An 18,291-nucleotide genomic window follows, 5' to 3' on the forward strand; every position below is an offset into this window, starting at 1 on the left:
TTAATTGCCATTTCATATTTATAAAAGACACACATTTTACTCATCAACGTGTTTGTTCAGTGTTTAATGTTAAATGAGTTCAGCTAATTTCCTTGCTGCGTTGACAGCCTCATCTCCTGAATGCTTCTAGTGCTTAATGGAAAAGAAACAGCCACCTGGTCACAGGCATTTGTAATAAGCACACACCAGATTTGTCTGTATGATAGGCTATTTGCTCTGTAAAAACTCACATGGTTGTTCAGAAACAAGCAAAAGCAGCTTTCCTCATCGATTTGGAAGGTTCCACAACTCACTTCACTAAGTTGCGAAGCAGTGAAGTTGCTTGAGCATCGATGTTAACACAATGTTTTTTCATGAATACAGCCCCATGCTTCACCATCTGATGATGTGGCTCATCTCTTTGGAAATGTGTTTCCCTGATTAACATTAGTATGTGCAAAGTAATACCTGGGTACGCACATTATAGGGGTTTTCATTTACCATTACAATTATTCCGCAGCTCTATTACAATCATACCGACTAGGTGGTATGAATGTAACATTGGACTGTGAGTACTTTGGTTTTAATTGTGTCTGACTTGTTTAAGTTATGAATGTAATTTAAACAGCCAATTACTGCAGACTTGTGAAAGCCGTTTGTAGTAAAATTTCATAGTGCTAGGCTAAATAGTCTCTGAGTAATGAGTAAAATCAAAAAACGGTTATAAAATGAGTAAAATCCAAAAACATTCATAGCAACTCTCCCCCAAGCCTTGTTTATGACATAATACACCCACTTTGTGAAGTTTTCTCAGAAACGTATTAAAATCAAATGCGGTCCTCCATTGAAAATGTAAAGTTAAAATAAACAAATAAATACCCCTTTTTAAGTAATTCTTCTGTGGTGCAGAGTCTGCTAAAGCCATTAATGCGCATTGAAAGACTAAGGATCTCAATCTGATCGATAATGCAATTAAAGATTCAGAAGGCTGACAACAGTGTGAATGATAGACCAATGAATTTGACCTCAGCCATCAGAAGGTTTTTAATGACCAGGGCCAATCACACAATCAAGGTGATTGCTCAGAATTGTGTAGCATTATCATAGCAAACATTTCATTAGAGCTCTTGTACTATCTGGGATTTCGCTTCGATAATCAACTGCAACTCAAAACATTTAGCACAGTACCTTGACAAACCAGTTTTGACAAACCACTTTGTCCTCACAAACTGATGGTCATGTGTTTCCATACCAAATGCATTCATATAAATATCACAAACAAAAAATGAAAGTAACACATAATGCATTGTCTTTTGGAAAAATGATGTATTTGATTATTAGAGTAAAGAATGACAGTATTGTAGTAGTTAGTACGTATTAAACTGTAAAGAAACAGGACTCATAAAGATCTTTCAACTTTCCAAGAAAGTGCATGTAACAGTCCAAATATTTGCAAACATTATATATATTTATATATTTATAAAAAAAAACACTATTTAATTGTCCACTGGTCAGGATGAACTCTGGTCTAGTGAGGAATATATATGCATTTGTTGAAATAATTTCATTATTCCACACCTGACATTATTTACACAAGCATCTAAACATATTTTGCATATGATGTCAACAAAGACGCCAGACATAGCAGCAATGTGGAAATCCAGCACATTAACTTTAAACTGTTGTTTTCAGCGCCGATAAACAAATGAAAGACAAAATACAAAAGAACATAAGCACAATAGAAAATACAGTTCAGAGCAAAACATTAATTTTACAAAATGAGTGAAATAGCAGTTAACAAAAACAAACAAAAAAAATAGTGAAAATCAGTAAAGATATCTGCTGTGTCAATATCTTACCATTGGTTAGAAATGATAATATACAGTTGGTGGGCATCTAGCACAGAACTGCATATGTTTTACAGCCTTTTTCATTGATTTATTAAAGATCTAATGCATTACTTGGATGGCAATGACTATGTTATATGGACTACAAATATAAAATAATTTAATGTCAAGGTAAAGTAATCTGCCCAGAAATGGTTGCAAATGCCACGTCCCAGGAGCACCTTTTCAAGCACCCATACGAGTCCATTCTGGCCAGAACTGAAAACTAAACAAAATGTTAATGTTTCCATTTGATTTCAAGCAAGGACATCATCACTAATAAATAAACTCCATAAAACTATAACATTGTACATTGTACAAAAAGGCATCTTCAAAAAAAGTTAACTTTTTTAATCTGTAAAGTTTAAAAAGGGAGCCAGAGCTTCAACTCCTTTCCCCACTCCTTCATGTTTGTGTTGGGGTGACTGCTAATTGGTAACAATTTCTTTGTTGTCCTCCATGAATCGTGTGAAGCGGAAGTGAGTCTCATTCTCTGTGTTGGCCATGCTCTCCAGCCTGGCCAGGGAGGCATTGGGTTCTGTGCTGTGCAGCTTCTCAAGGCTGCCTGTCAGGCCGCCTACTGGCGAGCTGCCCCCATTCCCGATGCTTCCGGACAGCGGGGGGAGTCCCCCATTCTGGATGACTGAGATCTCATTGGTCTTCATGGCCAGGCCATTGGAGAATGCAGCTGCGTACTGGTTCCAGAAGCTTGCTGGGTCCCCATTGCCCATTCGGGCCGCCAAGTCCTTCTGGAAGATCTCGGGGAATTTGATGGTGTTGGTGCCCAGGAAAGCCATGGGGCCGTCTACAGACAGTCTGCGGCCCCGTCTGGCCGGGACACTGTTCCACATGTGTGTTCCCATGTGGACCTGTTCAAACGAAAAGATACACTGTCAAACACATTGCATATAATCTTCAGCACTACAACAGTACACACTGCAAGAACTGACAATCAGTCTCAAGTTGTAATAATGTAATGATCTTACATTTATATCTCACATGCATTTACTCTCAATAGTATGGCTAACTGCATGTGGCTTGGTCTCTGACTTGTGAACAGTGTCTCTTAGCCACTTAATTTCTTGCGGTTGCACAACAGTTGAAACTGTTCTAACCCTAACCGGTGAAAAGCGATTTCTTTAAGTAATTAAGGTCACCCTATTGCACAAGTCTCAAAGTCTTGCTTAAAATTGCTGTGCCTATTCTCATAGCTGTGGACAGTATTACATTTTGCATGTTTTCCACAGAAACGACCATTACAAACATCTTTTTTTTCTGCCATTCAATCATCTTTTCCCCAGGGTGACTGTTGCGAGAACACAGTCAGAAGACAATGACAACATTTTTAGACATGATGCCGAAGGGACAGAAAACTAGAATACTTCAAATATACCATGTGCTATGCATTGATTTGAATAAAATGCAAAAAATATAATTAGAGCAGCTCAATACCATCATTTTCAATTGGTGAATATTATCACCTTGACAAAATTACAGAAACAGTAAAGGAAATGTTATTTTTAGGCAATGGATCAACACTGAACAGAAAACACAAGTGAGAGTGTATCCAAACACTTCTCCCAGAGGAAACGATAGCACTGCCACACCAGCAGCTCATTATATCAGTCATTACATCAGTTTTTTTCCAGCTTTATTGGACAGAACAGTGTAGAGAGACAGGAAGAACAGGGGAAGAGAGAGGGAGAGACGTGCGACAAAGGCCACGCGGTCGGACTTAAACCGCCGATGCCGCGGCTCGTAATGAGCATGTGGACAGTGCTCCACAAGCTACGCCATGAGACACCCCCATACATTTACATTTTACTCAAATATAACTATTCAGGAAGACGTTGGAACCTAATAAGCTGGGAAACTGGACAGCAGCTCATTAAACAAACTGCCATTCTGAAGCCGTTCATTTTCAAAGAGATAGAAACTTTCATTAAATTGAAGAAACTATTTGAAAAATGTTAGATGTTATTCCTTGAATAATAATAAACTCTTTTGAAGGAACTGGTAAATCATTGCAAACAACTTGTGAACTTTTCACAGTGACAACCAGATTCCTCAGTAAAAAAGTTTTCTTATCAAAAAACTCAAGGAGCAACCTCCAAACATCAATATTTTAACGATTATTGTTCTCAATTTCAAAAATGTACCACCTCATTGGAAATTAATGGCTTACGGCATGGAGATCCTTTTCAGAAGTTCCTGATTCTAGAGCAGTTAATAAAGATGTAAAGGGCCGATTTTCCCACAAATTTTGTGTTTTTTTATTCCTTCCAGAGTATTATGTCATGGTATAATCAGCTTCCCCAGATAATTATTATTATTATTAGTTTTTTATTCATTTTTATTAAGTTCATTTTTTACTGTAGTGCTATCTCATCCACATATACACTGTGGATTTCTGTTCATTTCAAGAACAGACTTTACTTGATCAAGAATGGAGCAGTTCAATTTCTGTTCTGTTCAATCTAAATTTTAAAAATCAGCAGCCATCATATCCTCATTGAGCTCTCCTCATAATGTATCCAAAGATAATGCTTTATCATCTGATGCACTTTATTACACACAACCTGATTGTGTGGGGATAAAAGTATTGTGTGTCTTATAAAGGTATCGTGTGTGTAAGAAAGGGACAGAAAAAACAATAACACACAATATAAATGCTCTTAGAATACTTAACAAATACAGAATTTGTCCTTATAATTTTTGAGCTTCTGGCTTGAACTTCATTTCATATAAAAAAACTAGTTCAGATGATTTTCTCTGAACATTATCCAAGAAGTGAACTGAAAGAGAAAATGAGTATGTACCTTAAGATTGCCTTTGGTGGTGAATGCTCGGCCGCAGATAGTACAAGAGAAGGGTTTCTCGCCAGTGTGGGTCCTCTCATGGATCTGCAGGGCACTTGACGATGAAAAAGTCTTTCCGCACGTGTTGCAGTAGTGCTGCTTGTGCGTCCTTCGCAGGGGGGCTGCGGAGGCTACCGATGGAGCAGTAGTTGTAGAGGTTGCCAGGGTGGGGTCCTTGTAGTCCTGGTAGGAGCCAGGCAGGAAGCCATTGGACTCAGTCTTTACTATAGAGGACAGAGAGCTCACTGACAAAAGTGACGGGCTAGGGCTGGAAGCCAGGCTGGAATTTGATGGCTCAAAGAGCTGCGAGGGCAGGTCTCGCATCTGGTGGGTGAGCATGTGCTGTTTAAGGTTGCCCTTAGTTGAAAAGCCCCGGTTACAGGCAGTGCAAATAAATGGTCGTTCTTTGGTATGGCTTCGGTAATGAATGTCCAAGGCACTCTGACAGGCAAACGTTTTGCCACAGATATCACATGCTGTGTTCTTGAAGGTTCCCCGATCACGGAGATGGAACAGCATGCCCAGAGGGTCTTTTGAGGGGTTACAAGATGTCAGGTCTACAGCTCCAGAGCTGACAGAAGATGGCTGCATGAGGCCGGCACTGAAGTGGTCCAGCGAGAAAGCCCTCTGCTGCCTGTCATCAAAGTTAGGAGACTTGTGGGGCCCCGGCATACTGCTGGAGGGGGAGGGGGCTCGCACAGAAGAGGTAGTTTCTGAGATAGCTGGACTTCCTGTGCTTTGGCTCTCAATGTCCCCCCCAAAGGATGAGGAGTCATTAGTGAGGTGATCCCCCTCCATGGATCCATTCTTCAGCCTGCTTGCCTGCAGCTCCTCTGCTAGCCCCTGGTTAGCCATCTTCCCCAGGCTGTCTGAACCAGGCACCCCCATCATCTCTGCAGGTGTTGGGGAGGAACACATACTGTCCTGGGAAGCATCAACAGACCTGGGGGTATCTGGGATGCTGCTGTCTGGAAAGTCCTCCATACACTCCATGTTCTCATCAGAAAAGTTCTCCAGGTCATCAAAGTTCCCCTCATCGAACGAGCCAGCATCAGACCCCATGGACTCTGGATAACTGTCTGGGAGGGGCGTGTTCGGAATCTGCCCACCCATGTGCATCCTGATGTGCTGCTGGAGAACCACAGCATTGGTAAACTTTTTCTGGCAGATGGGGCAAGAGTGCTGTACCCTCAGCGGAGGCATAGCACGGTGGACACTGTAGTGCGTTTTGAGGTTCCCTTTGGTGGTAAATGCTCGTCCGCACACTTTGCACTTGAAGGGCCTCTCCCCAGTGTGCGTGCGGTAGTGCATTTTCAGGGCGCTGTGGCAGCTGAGTACCCGGTGGCAGATGACGCATTTGTTTGGGTCGGTCACTTTCTTGTCAATGTTTTCCACCAGCTGCTGTAGCTTGGAGGTCTCTGATGCTTGCAGTGGATCAAGGAGGCCTCCAAAGGGAAACTTAGCCTTGAACTGCTCTGACATGAGGGGCATGAGTGGATTGGTGGTCATGGTAGGGCTGTTACTGAAAGCATAGTCAGTGGTGCTCTCCCTGGCCGAGCTAGAACTTGTAAAATCGTTCAACAGTTGGTTGCTCTCCTCAGTTTTGCCATTTGAAATAGGCAGGGTGCCGCCATCCTCTTCTTCCGATATAGCCTCATTACATTTTACAGCTGGCTCTGCTGTACCTGAGTCACTTTTAACAGAACCAGAAGGGCTGGTTATCGCAGTTGAGTGGTTTTCCTCCTTTTTAATGAAAGGAGGCAGGCTGGGGATAGTTGGAGGCAGCAACATGCCCACTGAAGAAGTCATGGTGGAAAGAACTGGCTTGCTATCCAACCAACTAGTAACCGGCTTCTCTGGTGGCATAGACATGCCATATGGAATGCCAGTGCTGGTTGGTATATTATCCAAATGCTCTGGGACAGGGTATGGATTCATCTGGATGTGAGGATATTTTTCTTTGTGCCGTTGGAAATGGACTTTAAGATTCCCACGAGTGGAAAAACGGTTCCCACAGATGTTGCATTTGTATGGCCTCTCCCCAGTGTGCGATCGCAGGTGGATTTGCAAGGCGCTATCACTTCCAAACACCTTGGCACAAAACCTGCACTTATGTTTGAAGAAAGCATCCTCTGAACTGCTTTTAGGTTCGAAATGGGTGATGTGAGTTGGCTTGTTTTTCCTCTGCTGGGCCAGAGCAGCCAAGGGATTCAGATCTTCCACAGTTGTGCCGACACTGGGCAATGTGTTTGAAAACATGGAGTTGCCTGAAGGGGGCTGAGGTAGGAGGGGGTTAGCTACAGAGTGCAGCAAACTACTGATCCCAAAAGCTGGTGCTGACATTTTCACAAGGGACGAGCCTCCGAGCTGCGGTTGAAGGTCACCTACATGAGAGGGCCGCTTGTCAGAGGGCAGGGCATCAATGCTCCGAGATGATTCAGTGACCGACGGTGCAATGCCATTTCCGGGGTTTATCAGAGGTAGCTGGGCGGCTGCAGTCAGCTGCCTCAGGCTGCTGATGCTGGCAGACTGGCTCGCGAGACTCTGTGCCAATCCCGCAGCCGCAGCGAGCTGCTGGGAAAGATGTGAGCTGAGAGTTGTCAGCGGGTTAGCTGATGTCCTCAGTGTACCTTGGGTGGAGCTAGAGGACACTGGCACTTCAGGATTTTGAGAGGCCAGCAGTAAGATCTGGTGACGGATCTGTTCAATGAGCCGAAGCTGATGGATTTGCTGCTGCTGCAGGGCCAGGAGCTGCTCCATTAGGGCCGGGACTGCCACTTTGCTGCTCCCTGTGGAGCGAGTCTCTTGGGAGAACTGGGCCACAGCCACCTTAGTGCTTTGTAGATTTTCAATGATGACGTTACTGTTGATCATTGAGAAGCCACTCAGGTCAGTCAGGTTACCAAGCTGAGGTAGAGACGTTGAAATGGCTGAGATCCCTACAGCGGAATCAGAGTTGTTGTTGTTGCCGTTGCTGTTACTGACAGAGCTGCTGCTACTGCTGCTGCTGCTGCAGCAGCTGCTGCTACTGCCGTTGCGGCCACTGTGATTTCCGGAAAGCTCCAAATCCATGGATTCCTCTGTGTCGAGTGTGTTCTGCTCTGAGAGGTCAACGCACTCCGCTTGATCTGTGTTATTAACTCTGTCATTCATCTGCTCATCAAGATTATCAGGAGGGGAGCTGGGGGAGAATGTTTTAGAAGGGGAGGCTGGATTTTCATTGACTATCAGAACTAATTGATTCTTAGCGCAATTCTTCTGGTGTTGTTCAAGATCTGATAGTTCAAAGAACTCTGCGCAACATCTGCCACAGACATGAACATTAGAGTCTTTACAGGCCACAGTCTCCGACCAGGATTCCGTGATCCCTGAAAAACAAGCAGGGGCAAAGGATTAGCCATTCTGAAATATGTTACAGCTGAAGAAGCAGCTTTATCCATTTAAATTCTTTTGTTGTATTCTTTTTGTTAATCTGCGGTTTTACTTATCCGATTGTGGCATACACACAAAAGCAACTCAAAAGTGATACAAGAGGAAGACAGAATTCAAGAGAAAACTTTCTTCAAAAATGATCTGAGCAGATGAACATATGCATACATCTAACATCATACGACTATTTTCTTCAACAATTATAGCGCAATATAAAACAGAACAATAGTTTTTATAGAAGGATTTGAATGTTGTATTGAAGGAATGAATCTTAACAGATAATATCCAATATTTCAAGTGTTGAATTTGTACTTGAAAAACTGACCGAAGAATACCGGCTTCTGTTGATAGAAACTTAAATCCACTCAGGTTGCAATCAATTTGCCAATGTGTACACCCCCTTCAGTGTCCAGACTGTCTTTGAAAAATGTCAAAACTGCATAAATGGAATTTATTTTATCCCATGTAAAATTTACACAAATCAACATAAGGGGAAAGATACAAGATACCAATTCTTATTGGCTGAATGCCTTAAATGTTAAGACTCGTAAAATGACTTCTAATAAATACATACAATCTGCGGTGGGTTTTAACGCTACAAACCTCTTTGAATACTTATGACTGCTCTTAAAATAACTTGAGTTTCCCAAACACATTCGTAACAAGTTTCTCTTTAGTTCGCTCTTAAGTAATGGGCCGTTTGCAGCGAAAAACCTCCACAGTGCAGCGAAGATCCCGCTCACAGCCGTCCACTCTGGTGGCACACACACTATGCATGCACTTTCAAGGCATGCTTACAATCAGCCAACAATAGACTAAAATGTGTAGTAGCCTCAGTCTATTCTTTTCATGTATATTCAGAATAAATATTGTAAAAATATATACCCATGAAATAAAAACTGCTCAAACTAATTGACTATCAAACTTCAAACTATTTGAATATTATTTGGAATGACAGTATATTAAATTGAATACGATAATGTCACATTGACAACTATTTCTAATCCCATTAAAAAGCAAATGATCATCAAATTGCGTTTCATTAATAAAACAAATTGCTACACCTGTATTATTGTATAAATAAGGCCACCCCAACATTGCCACCCCTGCATTGTGGAGATTAATTGGTTAATTGTCATGGCTCCACTTCCGAGAACTATGCGCCTGAACCAAAGGTATAGAAGACTACGTAGGCAACAAAGTAGCGTCGTGAGAATAAATGCCACACTTAGGATCTAGAAGACTGCTTCACAGATGAGGCCAGGGGTGTGTAATTTTCAGGAAATTTTCCTTAATTGCTTAGTCTATTATTCATGGAATCTTTTTTAAAATATTTATGCATTTAGTTCAATAAGACACTTGGAATCAAAATGGTTATAGTTTATAATAAAACGATTATAGCCTATTCTCACATTTTGAGCAGTTCATTTTTTAGTGTTGATCGGCTAAAAACAAGATGATAAATCGATGTCCTGAGTTTGTACAACTACTCATACTTTAGCAGGAATGTGCTTTGCAAAGAAGCTCTTTGTTAAGTTCCTCTTAAGAGTCCATCTAACAATTGTGTTTGGGAAACACACTTAATGAGAACGTTTGTTGCTTAAGAACCTCATAAACAACTCAATAATCCTAAAATCCAACGTTATCGGGAAACCCGCCCCTGGTTTTTACAAAACTTTATTAAACTTGAAGGAAAGGCTGGGAAACTGGGAACCATTTATTCATAAAAATTTTGCAGGAAAAAAAAAATTATAAGGATTTTTAAGTATTCATTGCTGAGCAGCCCACACACACACACACCCACACACATGCACGCACACACAAAATATGTACAATAAATATATACTTAAGCAAGCAATTCACTCGTTGCTTCTGACTTAATTTATAAGTAATAAACCAAAAGTTATTTGAACATTCCCATATAAAATGTTAATGTGATAATCTGTAAAAATCTGTATTCAGTGCAGTGCTAAATTGCTCACACACTGAATTCAAAATAGAATAGCAAAATGTAAAAGCAAGAGGCTTTCAAAACATTTTATGTAAAAAAGACAGTAAACCTAGAAATATAGAACACCTTTATTTGAACTATCACTTTTCAAAATCCCCACCAGCCAACAAAACAAGTTGACACCCTTTGACACTATTGCTCTGCTCCCATCTTTGCAGTGCTTTCATTTAGTTGCTCCAAATTTCTGCCATTTAACATGTCTGTTGCTTTACAAATTGTTATTTTCAATGAATCCCTTTCACAGCATTCACTGTCACACCAGACCTCTACATTTTTATCAGCACAAGGATTCATTTGCAAATTTAACACAAAAAACTTCGACCCTACTCCATTGAATGGCAGGATGGTTTCCTATTGTTTACTCAGCATGAGAGCTGCAGGGCTGCCGAACACAATGCTGCCCAGCCATCTTAGCGGCCCCTGAAAGCAGATCTTGTTTAATTCAAGGATTATCTCCCCCAGTGTTTCTGTACTGAAAAAAATCAGATAACACAAAGTTGCCATGACAGTAAAACCTGGCTTCACACCACTGAACCATGCAAAATGGGAGACACAACTTTTAATAACTTTAAATATTCAGGAGCTCAAAGGGAGAGCAGTGATTTGCTGAAATTACCCCTCAATATACACAAAAAAAATCACTGTGCATGGATAAAGAAAATACACAATAAGAACCAAGAATCAAGCTAAGCTGAGGGGTATCTACTGAAGAGGTATTGAATAATAGAATTATTCCAAAATGCAAATTACATGTCACCAAAATAATCAGAAAAACATGTAATAAAATACAACTTTGCTTGGAATTAGTTATATTCCTTCTAATCAATAATTGAATCCTGTAATGTAACATTTCTTGTATGTATAGCTCTAAAATAACCTTGTAAAATAAGAACAATGTTGACAAAACCCCACTAAATTATTACAGCACATTTTAAATACATTTACTTCAAACATTTACATCTAATTAGTAAAAACTAAAATCTAATCAAAAGGTGCAGGTTCAGGTTTTTTTTATTTTTATATAATAAACAGAAACAGTGCATTGAGTCTATAATCAACAGTTGTGTCTATAGCCAAAAGTTACAGTAAATTACCTTCAACAAAGCCTTACTTCGCAAAAGTCACTGCATTGCTTCAGTACGAATGATGTTTCTCATATAACATATTAATGTTTTGTTTGAATTGTTCAAATATTTATGAATTGAGCAGCACTTAAGTGTGCAAGACAAACTTCCCCTCGAGGAATACAAAGTTCATTTCACCATTTTAAATTGGGGAACACATACACATACATAGAGAGAAAGAGCAAGAGAGGGAGACAGAAACCATAAGAGGAACTGTTTGCTCATTTCAATGCAATTAACTTCAAGCATGATCCCCAAGTTAAATATTTCTTCTAAAAATTAATAACGTGGTTGCAAAACATACTTGCTTACAAATTACATTTTAATTACTTTTATGGTTTTTATTTTTTGCAGTTACACAACTGCATATAAATATGTATTTTTTTTATATTACTTTTTTTACACCCAAATGCACAATCATCATTATAGTAGTTTTACAAAAATATATTTTAAAGACTCTTTCACAATTCTAAATGGCTACAATACTAAATGGCAGAGTGATTCCGTGAACCAGTTATAATGTGTGAGAACTTCACTGAGCAAAACTTTACACACACATGAACAATGTGTGAACAAAACCTGAACAATACCTGAAACAAAAATCAAGCCACACAATTAACAGATGTCATTCTTAAGATTGCACACGCTAAAAAGAAGCCATTTTATACTCTAAAAAGACAATGCGAGTTTTGTATGGAAGGAGTTTCTCAGCATTTCACTGGATGATCCCTGAATTGAAAAACACAGCATTCTCTGTGTGAACAGTGCACTACAGTTCTGAATCTCTGTATTAACAACAGACAAGAGAAAAGGAGCAGATTATGAACCTCCCGAATATAAATCTGCAGACAGGCTGACCAAGACAAAAAAAGTGGGAAAGTAGGAGAAAACCAATGACAGTCCAAGTTTGTACATACATCTCTGTAGTGCAGACGCAGCCTTGTTGCCACTCCAGATTTCACAAAAGATATGCCAGCAGAGAACTTTCTCTAGCACTCAGTACTCTGACAGGATGGCTAAACCCATTGAAGCACTCAAGTGAACACTAGATGGGGTTCCAGTAAAGCTAGTTTCCAGAAAAGGGACTGGCTTCTCCAGCTCTGTTCAGCTGACACACTCAAAGAAAAAAGGGGAAGAGAATAGAAAAGGAACTCCTCAAGGCTACATCTAAACTTGCACTATATAAACAGTGGCAAAATGACAAGTAACCGAATCCCTGTTGCACGATGAAAAAAGTGAGAGGACCACCCTGCAAATCTTTCTTTACGTGGCAGGGTGGGGTGGGGTGGGGTGGGGGGGGGGGGTTGTTCTGTGGAGGTGAAAGGGGAATACAGTGACCAGTATAGCAGCTGCACAGACCAGAGGCCCCCCTTCACTCGAATAATGTGGAAGCATCCTGTCAGGCCACCTATGGCTCAAAGTCATGGGGTCAACAGCTAGGTGCAGGGGAACACGTCGTGCCCTGAACTGCCTGCACCTTCTCGCAGGAGGGGGTTGGCAAAGGTTAAAACAGCACAGTGTCAGGGGCTTACTTCAACATCCCACCCTTGTAGAAGATGATGGGGGGTGAGGGGAGGCATACGATGGGCTGCGCGCGCCCCTCAGTCCTCATTCATAGCTGGCACTAACACTGCCACAAATCTATTAACCATGCACACGACTTTTTTTTTTTGCAAAAACAAGGAGTCTCCTGGGCACTTTCGACATAGGATATCTGCAAGGTGTGTGTGTGTGACTGAGTGTGTGTGTGAGGGAGAGGGAGAGAGAAAGAGAGTGAGAGATACTTTTTCATTAATAACAGGTCATTCAACTGTGAAAGCACTAAACGAAGAATTCAAGGCATTACATTTTGAACTTTGGCATAGTTTTTGTAAAAGAATTAAAAGTTCAAGCCTGTGGACAAAAAAACGATAAACTGCCATTCGCAAATGTACTGAGTTTTGAGGGAGAAAAAAACGTGGCACATATGCGAAAACAAGCATGTCTGGGTATCGACTGTACTTGGTTCCTGTTCATGCAACACAATCCAGAAAAACTGGTGAGTGAATATGTTTTAACATAACATTTACTTATTGTGAACAAACATCAAGTGATTGTGTTGACTGTTAAAAACTAGTTGTTTACTTATCTACATCTGTCTATCTACAAGAATTGGATGTTAAATTAAATCTTACATTTGAGAACTACGTCTGTATCAAAATACATTACATTACATGTGATAGTTGGGCCCCTTTCATTTTGTAAGAAAAAGGAATGGTTACATGTATGTGCAGACTTACACAACTTATATTAACATGTACAAAACTACTCTGACAACACTGATTCTATGTCATTTCATTTTTAGTAATATTACTATTTTGAAAACAGTTTTACATAGCATTTCGGCAACTAGTGGCCAAAAGATAAAGGCCCTCCGTCAACAAAGAGGCAAAACCAGACATTTGAAAAATATAATTCTTAGGTATAAATATGACGTATATTTCATAATATGAATAGAAGGTAATCAAGCGTCCAATAAATAGGATAATTTCATCGTTTTATTGTATGCCGATGCTTATTTATTTTTATTTTAAAAGCTGATGTTTCAAACAGAAAACGTAATTCACTCCCAAACGTTTTATTTTTTTATTTTTTGTTGGAAATGGTGCACTTTCCGTTTTATATTTACAATTAGTATGTCAAATTGGTTCACAAATAAATCATCATATATGTATACCTTGTTTTAACACGAAGCCTTGAAACATCACCGCACCAAGAACATTTAGAAGACACTTAATGTGACATATGAAATGTAAAACAGACAATAGGCTAAGCTAGAAATACAGATCGGTAGTTTTAGAGACAACTGCTTCATATTTATTGATGTAGGTTAATAAACATTTTGCAGTCCAGCAGTAAACTTTTTTAACTTGAATTAAAAAAAAAAATCGATTGCCCTTGTAAATGATAGTCAACTGTTGAATGTTCATTTAAGCACAAAGTTTGCCAATCTTGCAAAAGAAGGTAAAAACACAAGCGCAATCTCGAATAAAGTCAAATGTTGCATTTTACTTTGTCTGTTACAAAAGGAGAATGTTGGGGCTGCGACCTTTGAAAAAGGACTGTGCTGAAACGTTAAAACTCCTTGTACATTAATAGGCTGGCACTGTATTTATTTAGATAGAAATTTCTAACTCAGAATAAAAATTAATTACTACAGACAACGTATGCTAGCATTTAAAATACATTCTCATATTCGAGAAAGTATTCATCAAACTATAGAATGGAGAACAGCTAGTCGTTGATGTGATTAATACACACTGAAAGTAATCATTAATTTATAAACGCAAGTATTTAGTAAATTCGTTTACAAACATTGTAAACGTTAAAATGGGCCGCAAGATGCATGTCGTGTTTGAGAGACTCAGGAACGTCCTAAATTCTGCAAGTCAATTGATTGTGACTCTGGTACCAGCAGAAAGCATATAATTTATTTCTCTGTTTAAGCAATGTTCTCTCTTCTTAATTGGAACCACCATTTTTACTTAGAAACATTTTGCAATGTAATTCGGAAACGATACTTTCCACACAAGCAGGTGGCTTGCTAAATAGAATTGGATAAACTTTGCTGAAAAATCCAATCTTGTCTACATGAGGTGTGTAATAAACTGTATTAAACACACAGAAAGAAACTACAAAAATACAATAAATGCATATTAATCACATTAATATTATCGACTAAGAAACCGATAATTTAAATGTTGCTTTTTTACAATTGCCTATTAGTTTGTGTCTTAGCTAATAGCCTACAATATCTCATAATTTGCTACACTTCTCCAGTCTTTTCTTATTTCCTCACTGTATACAGCCTAGGTATATATTTTTATATTTAACGCGTAGGCAATGTAGCCTACTTTGACTTGGTGGTAGGCTACAATCGGACGAAGTCATACAAGTTAAACAGAGTGTGAGGCAAATCCACGCACAGGCCTTTGCAGTCTAAAGTATCATATTAATCACGATTAAAGTTTAAAGAAATACACTTCATATCGTAGGTCCCTTTGATCTTTGCGATATTTCGGACAGCAGCACTGCAGAACTACGCTAAATACAAAAGCCCCTAATACTATTGTTGCTAACCACTTTAAACTATAGCATACAAAACTTGTAGGCTATACACGCATTTGTTTTAATGCTAATCTTCCCGGTGAAATGGAACCAGCACTGAAATAGCACATGGAGGCACGAATCACTGTAGACGTAAGCTACAACATAGCCTACATCTACTAATCATCGTAGACGTAGCCAACATCATCGTCTTGACCTGTTTATAAACATGTTGCTGGAGAAGGCGCGATGTAGCCTACGTGAAACACTTTCTGAGGCCAGGGTCACAAAGGAAGGAAATGCCATACTATAACTTGTTCAACTACAATTAAATTTAAGATCGAAAAAACGATTGCATGAGTTTATATTCAAATAGGCCTATTGTCTTACAACTTCTGTATGAAAGTGTACAGTAACACAAGAAGTTAGCCACACAGTGAAACTGGCTATTTTAACGAAATTGAATTCCACATTAAGAGTCTGTCAAATAAATAAATAACATACAAAAAACAAACACATAATTTTAAGCCTGTGACATAAATCGGTCGGATTTAAACCACGACTAAAACTTACCATTGTATTCGGACATGGCCAGATGCGGGTCCGATTGGAAATGTTGTGGCTTTGCTTGTTTCCTCCGTGACATGCTGGCTCACACATCAGCCACAGCAGAATAAGATATTGCTAAAAAAAATCTTCTCAAAATTACAGAAATTGAGCCCATCCACCGCGCATGTGGTCTGCTATAATTATAATTATAAATAATGCTTTGCGATTAATCATACAGGGTCTCTTTGAAAGACGATTGGCACCTCGCCAGCCCCCTATTCAAATGAAGTCTCTTTAATCAATTAGCTCCTGATTTGCTGGGGACTCTTGTCTTTCTCTCAGCTCCCACCCAATGAGTTGGGTGAGGAGGAAAGGCTGGATGTTCCAACTCGCGTGAGTTAGGCTACAGTTATCCCTTCTTAGCAACCAACTGGGAGATGCGTCCAACTTATCTTTGATACTACTGGAACGCACAAGTCCTGCGCCCATGCGCTCTGAGGTGTCGCTCCAATTTATCTAAGGAAAAACAAACCCACAAAAGTTTCAATAAACTAAACCGACAACAGACGACAATAATGAAACATCCATGCGTTTACAGAGGAACTACTTTTCCACGCCACACTGATGTCGTCTAGTTTAATTCCTCCTTCAGATTTGCATCAGGCTCGTTGTCATTCAGATCTTGTGTAATGGTAAACACCGTTTCTGTCGCTACACATTCGTTTCTCCATTCGCTACAGCCGAAAATGTTGGTCGAGTGAGCACACGAAGGTTCGTGCCTAATCGCGATGCCAAAGTCTTCAAAGTCCACGGAATGGCTCAAATATCCCAATCATATTCGTTTTCATTATCGTCGTTCAGGACAGCGAACACGTTTTTCACCACACACTGCCTTCCGCGAACAAACAAACTTTAAGGGCCCCATGGAACATAGAGAAATCTACAGCCCCGCCCATCTAGGATGCTATTGGCCACCGGTATATTCTATCATACGCCGATCGAGGTGCAAGCTATAGCATTACGCATAGGCTGTGTGTGTGTCTGCGTATATGTACGAGCAAGTGGCAAGGACAGGAAGAGGGAATATCAAAGTTGCCTACTTAGCAAAGATCCAGTTAGAGCATTTTGACCCAAACGCATCCTCACTTTATTCGTTCATAACGTTTGGCAGTTGTGATTTTTCTTAGAATTTGGTAGCGCTTTCATATTATTAGACTGCAAGATAGAACTAAGCTACACGTTTTGGCTATAACCGAAAACATTCGCATTTGTTAATTCAAGTTTTGTTAACTGCAATTGTGTTGACTATATTCATATTTGCTTTTGATGCAAGATAGACATCGGTAGTTCTGCGAACGCTGTGGGTGAGTTCCTGTAACCTCGGACAGGCAAAGCCCCTGTTTTATCTGCAGGCTGTGACAGGTTTATTTGCATGAAGAAATTATGCAAACAAACAGTAGATTTAAGGAACTAAACTCATAAACTCACGAGACACATGAGCGATCAGACAATTGATGTCGCCAGAAATTAATGCCTTCTATATATTTCAAAGTAAAGTTAGATACCGGTAGGCTGCTTGTAATTTAAAGATTACCACAACTTGATTAGAAATAGGCCTAAGTGTTTTATAAAACACGCCGATCTATGGACAACAACAGATGGAAATGTACATTATTTGTATAGCCTAAGCAAGACAGGCACCAATTTGCATTATATTTTATATATTAGAGGGTGGTTTTTAAAAAACAAAATTCCACGACTAAAATTTGATACAAGGGCCACGACTGAATACTGTAGCCTACCAATCTGTAACCGAGGAAAATAATAAGGTAGTAATAATCCGAAAATAGTTGCAACAACAATCATCCTTATGTATAATTCTTTAGTTTCTGTTTCGAGAGCAAATAGTCCCTCCTGAAGCTGCAGCACTGTTATGCGCGTTCGCCGACTATTACGTGGGAAAGACAAACGAAGCTATCAGATGAGGTGATATTGAGGGATGAAGATAATATCGTTACTATTGGTAATACCACGGATGCCATTATTTTCCACTGAATATTTAAAGAGCCGCTTCAGGCTAGATGGATCTACTTTTTTTTTGCGTCACCTACACCTACTTAGAACGTCTTTTATTTACTTATTAATGATAAAATAAAAGAAATCCTGTTAAACTTACATATTTTATTGTAGGCTATAAATTGGCTGTACACTCCTATTCATCATCATCATCATCATCATCATCATCACTATCATTCATTTCTTTTATATGTTATTTCAGCAAATGTTTTCGCTATTAGAACTGACGTGATACATTTTCTTGAAGAACAGATTTCAGAAGATTGTTCTCAAGTCCCTGAAAATCCAACAAA

At 39.6% G+C, this 18,291-nt stretch overlaps 1 protein-coding gene and 1 long non-coding RNA gene across 4 annotated transcripts in view; one reads left to right on the forward strand and one right to left on the reverse strand.

The window, feature by feature from the left end:
* Positions 1-998: 998 nt before the first annotated feature.
* On the reverse strand, positions 999-17,233 carry LOC135255069 (sal-like protein 1). 2 transcript variants are annotated; one of them, XM_064335806.1, is made up of 3 exons: positions 15,947-17,233; positions 4,685-8,091; positions 999-2,734 (listed from the first exon to the last, which is right to left on the reverse strand). In XM_064335806.1, exons 1-3 carry the CDS (start codon positions 16,017-16,019, stop codon positions 2,294-2,296), a joined length of 3,921 nt encoding a protein of 1,306 aa, XP_064191876.1. In that variant the 5' UTR covers positions 16,020-17,233; the 3' UTR covers positions 999-2,293. The 2 variants fall into 2 exon arrangements, with proteins under 2 accessions (XP_064191876.1, XP_064191877.1); XM_064335807.1 differs by lacking the exon at positions 15,947-17,233 and adding an exon at positions 12,205-12,530.
* LOC135255071 (uncharacterized) overlaps positions 12,790-18,291 on the forward strand; it is a 52,719-nt gene continuing 47,217 nt past the window's right edge. Inside the window, exon 1 of one of the 2 annotated variants that reach the window (XR_010330062.1) lies at positions 12,790-13,325. This is a non-coding gene — a long non-coding RNA (uncharacterized LOC135255071). The remainder of the gene's footprint in view (positions 13,326-18,291) is intronic. The other variant, XR_010330063.1, reaches the window with a different exon arrangement.

This window comes from Anguilla rostrata, chromosome 5 (genome assembly GCF_018555375.3).
Source record: "Anguilla rostrata isolate EN2019 chromosome 5, ASM1855537v3, whole genome shotgun sequence".
NCBI lineage: Eukaryota > Metazoa > Chordata > Actinopteri > Anguilliformes > Anguillidae > Anguilla > Anguilla rostrata.

Coding starts and splice junctions, on each gene's coding strand:
- LOC135255069 (XM_064335806.1), bottom strand. CDS start 16,019: ATGTCACGGAGGAAACAAGCAAAGCCACAACATTTCCAATCGGACCCG. Junction 8,092..15,946: donor GGCCATGTCCGAATACAATG/GTAAGTTTTAGT, acceptor CTTGTTTTTCAG/GGATCACGGAATCCTGGTCG. Junction 2,735..4,684: donor CCACCAAAGGCAATCTTAAG/GTACATACTCAT, acceptor TCGTTTGAACAG/GTCCACATGGGAACACACAT.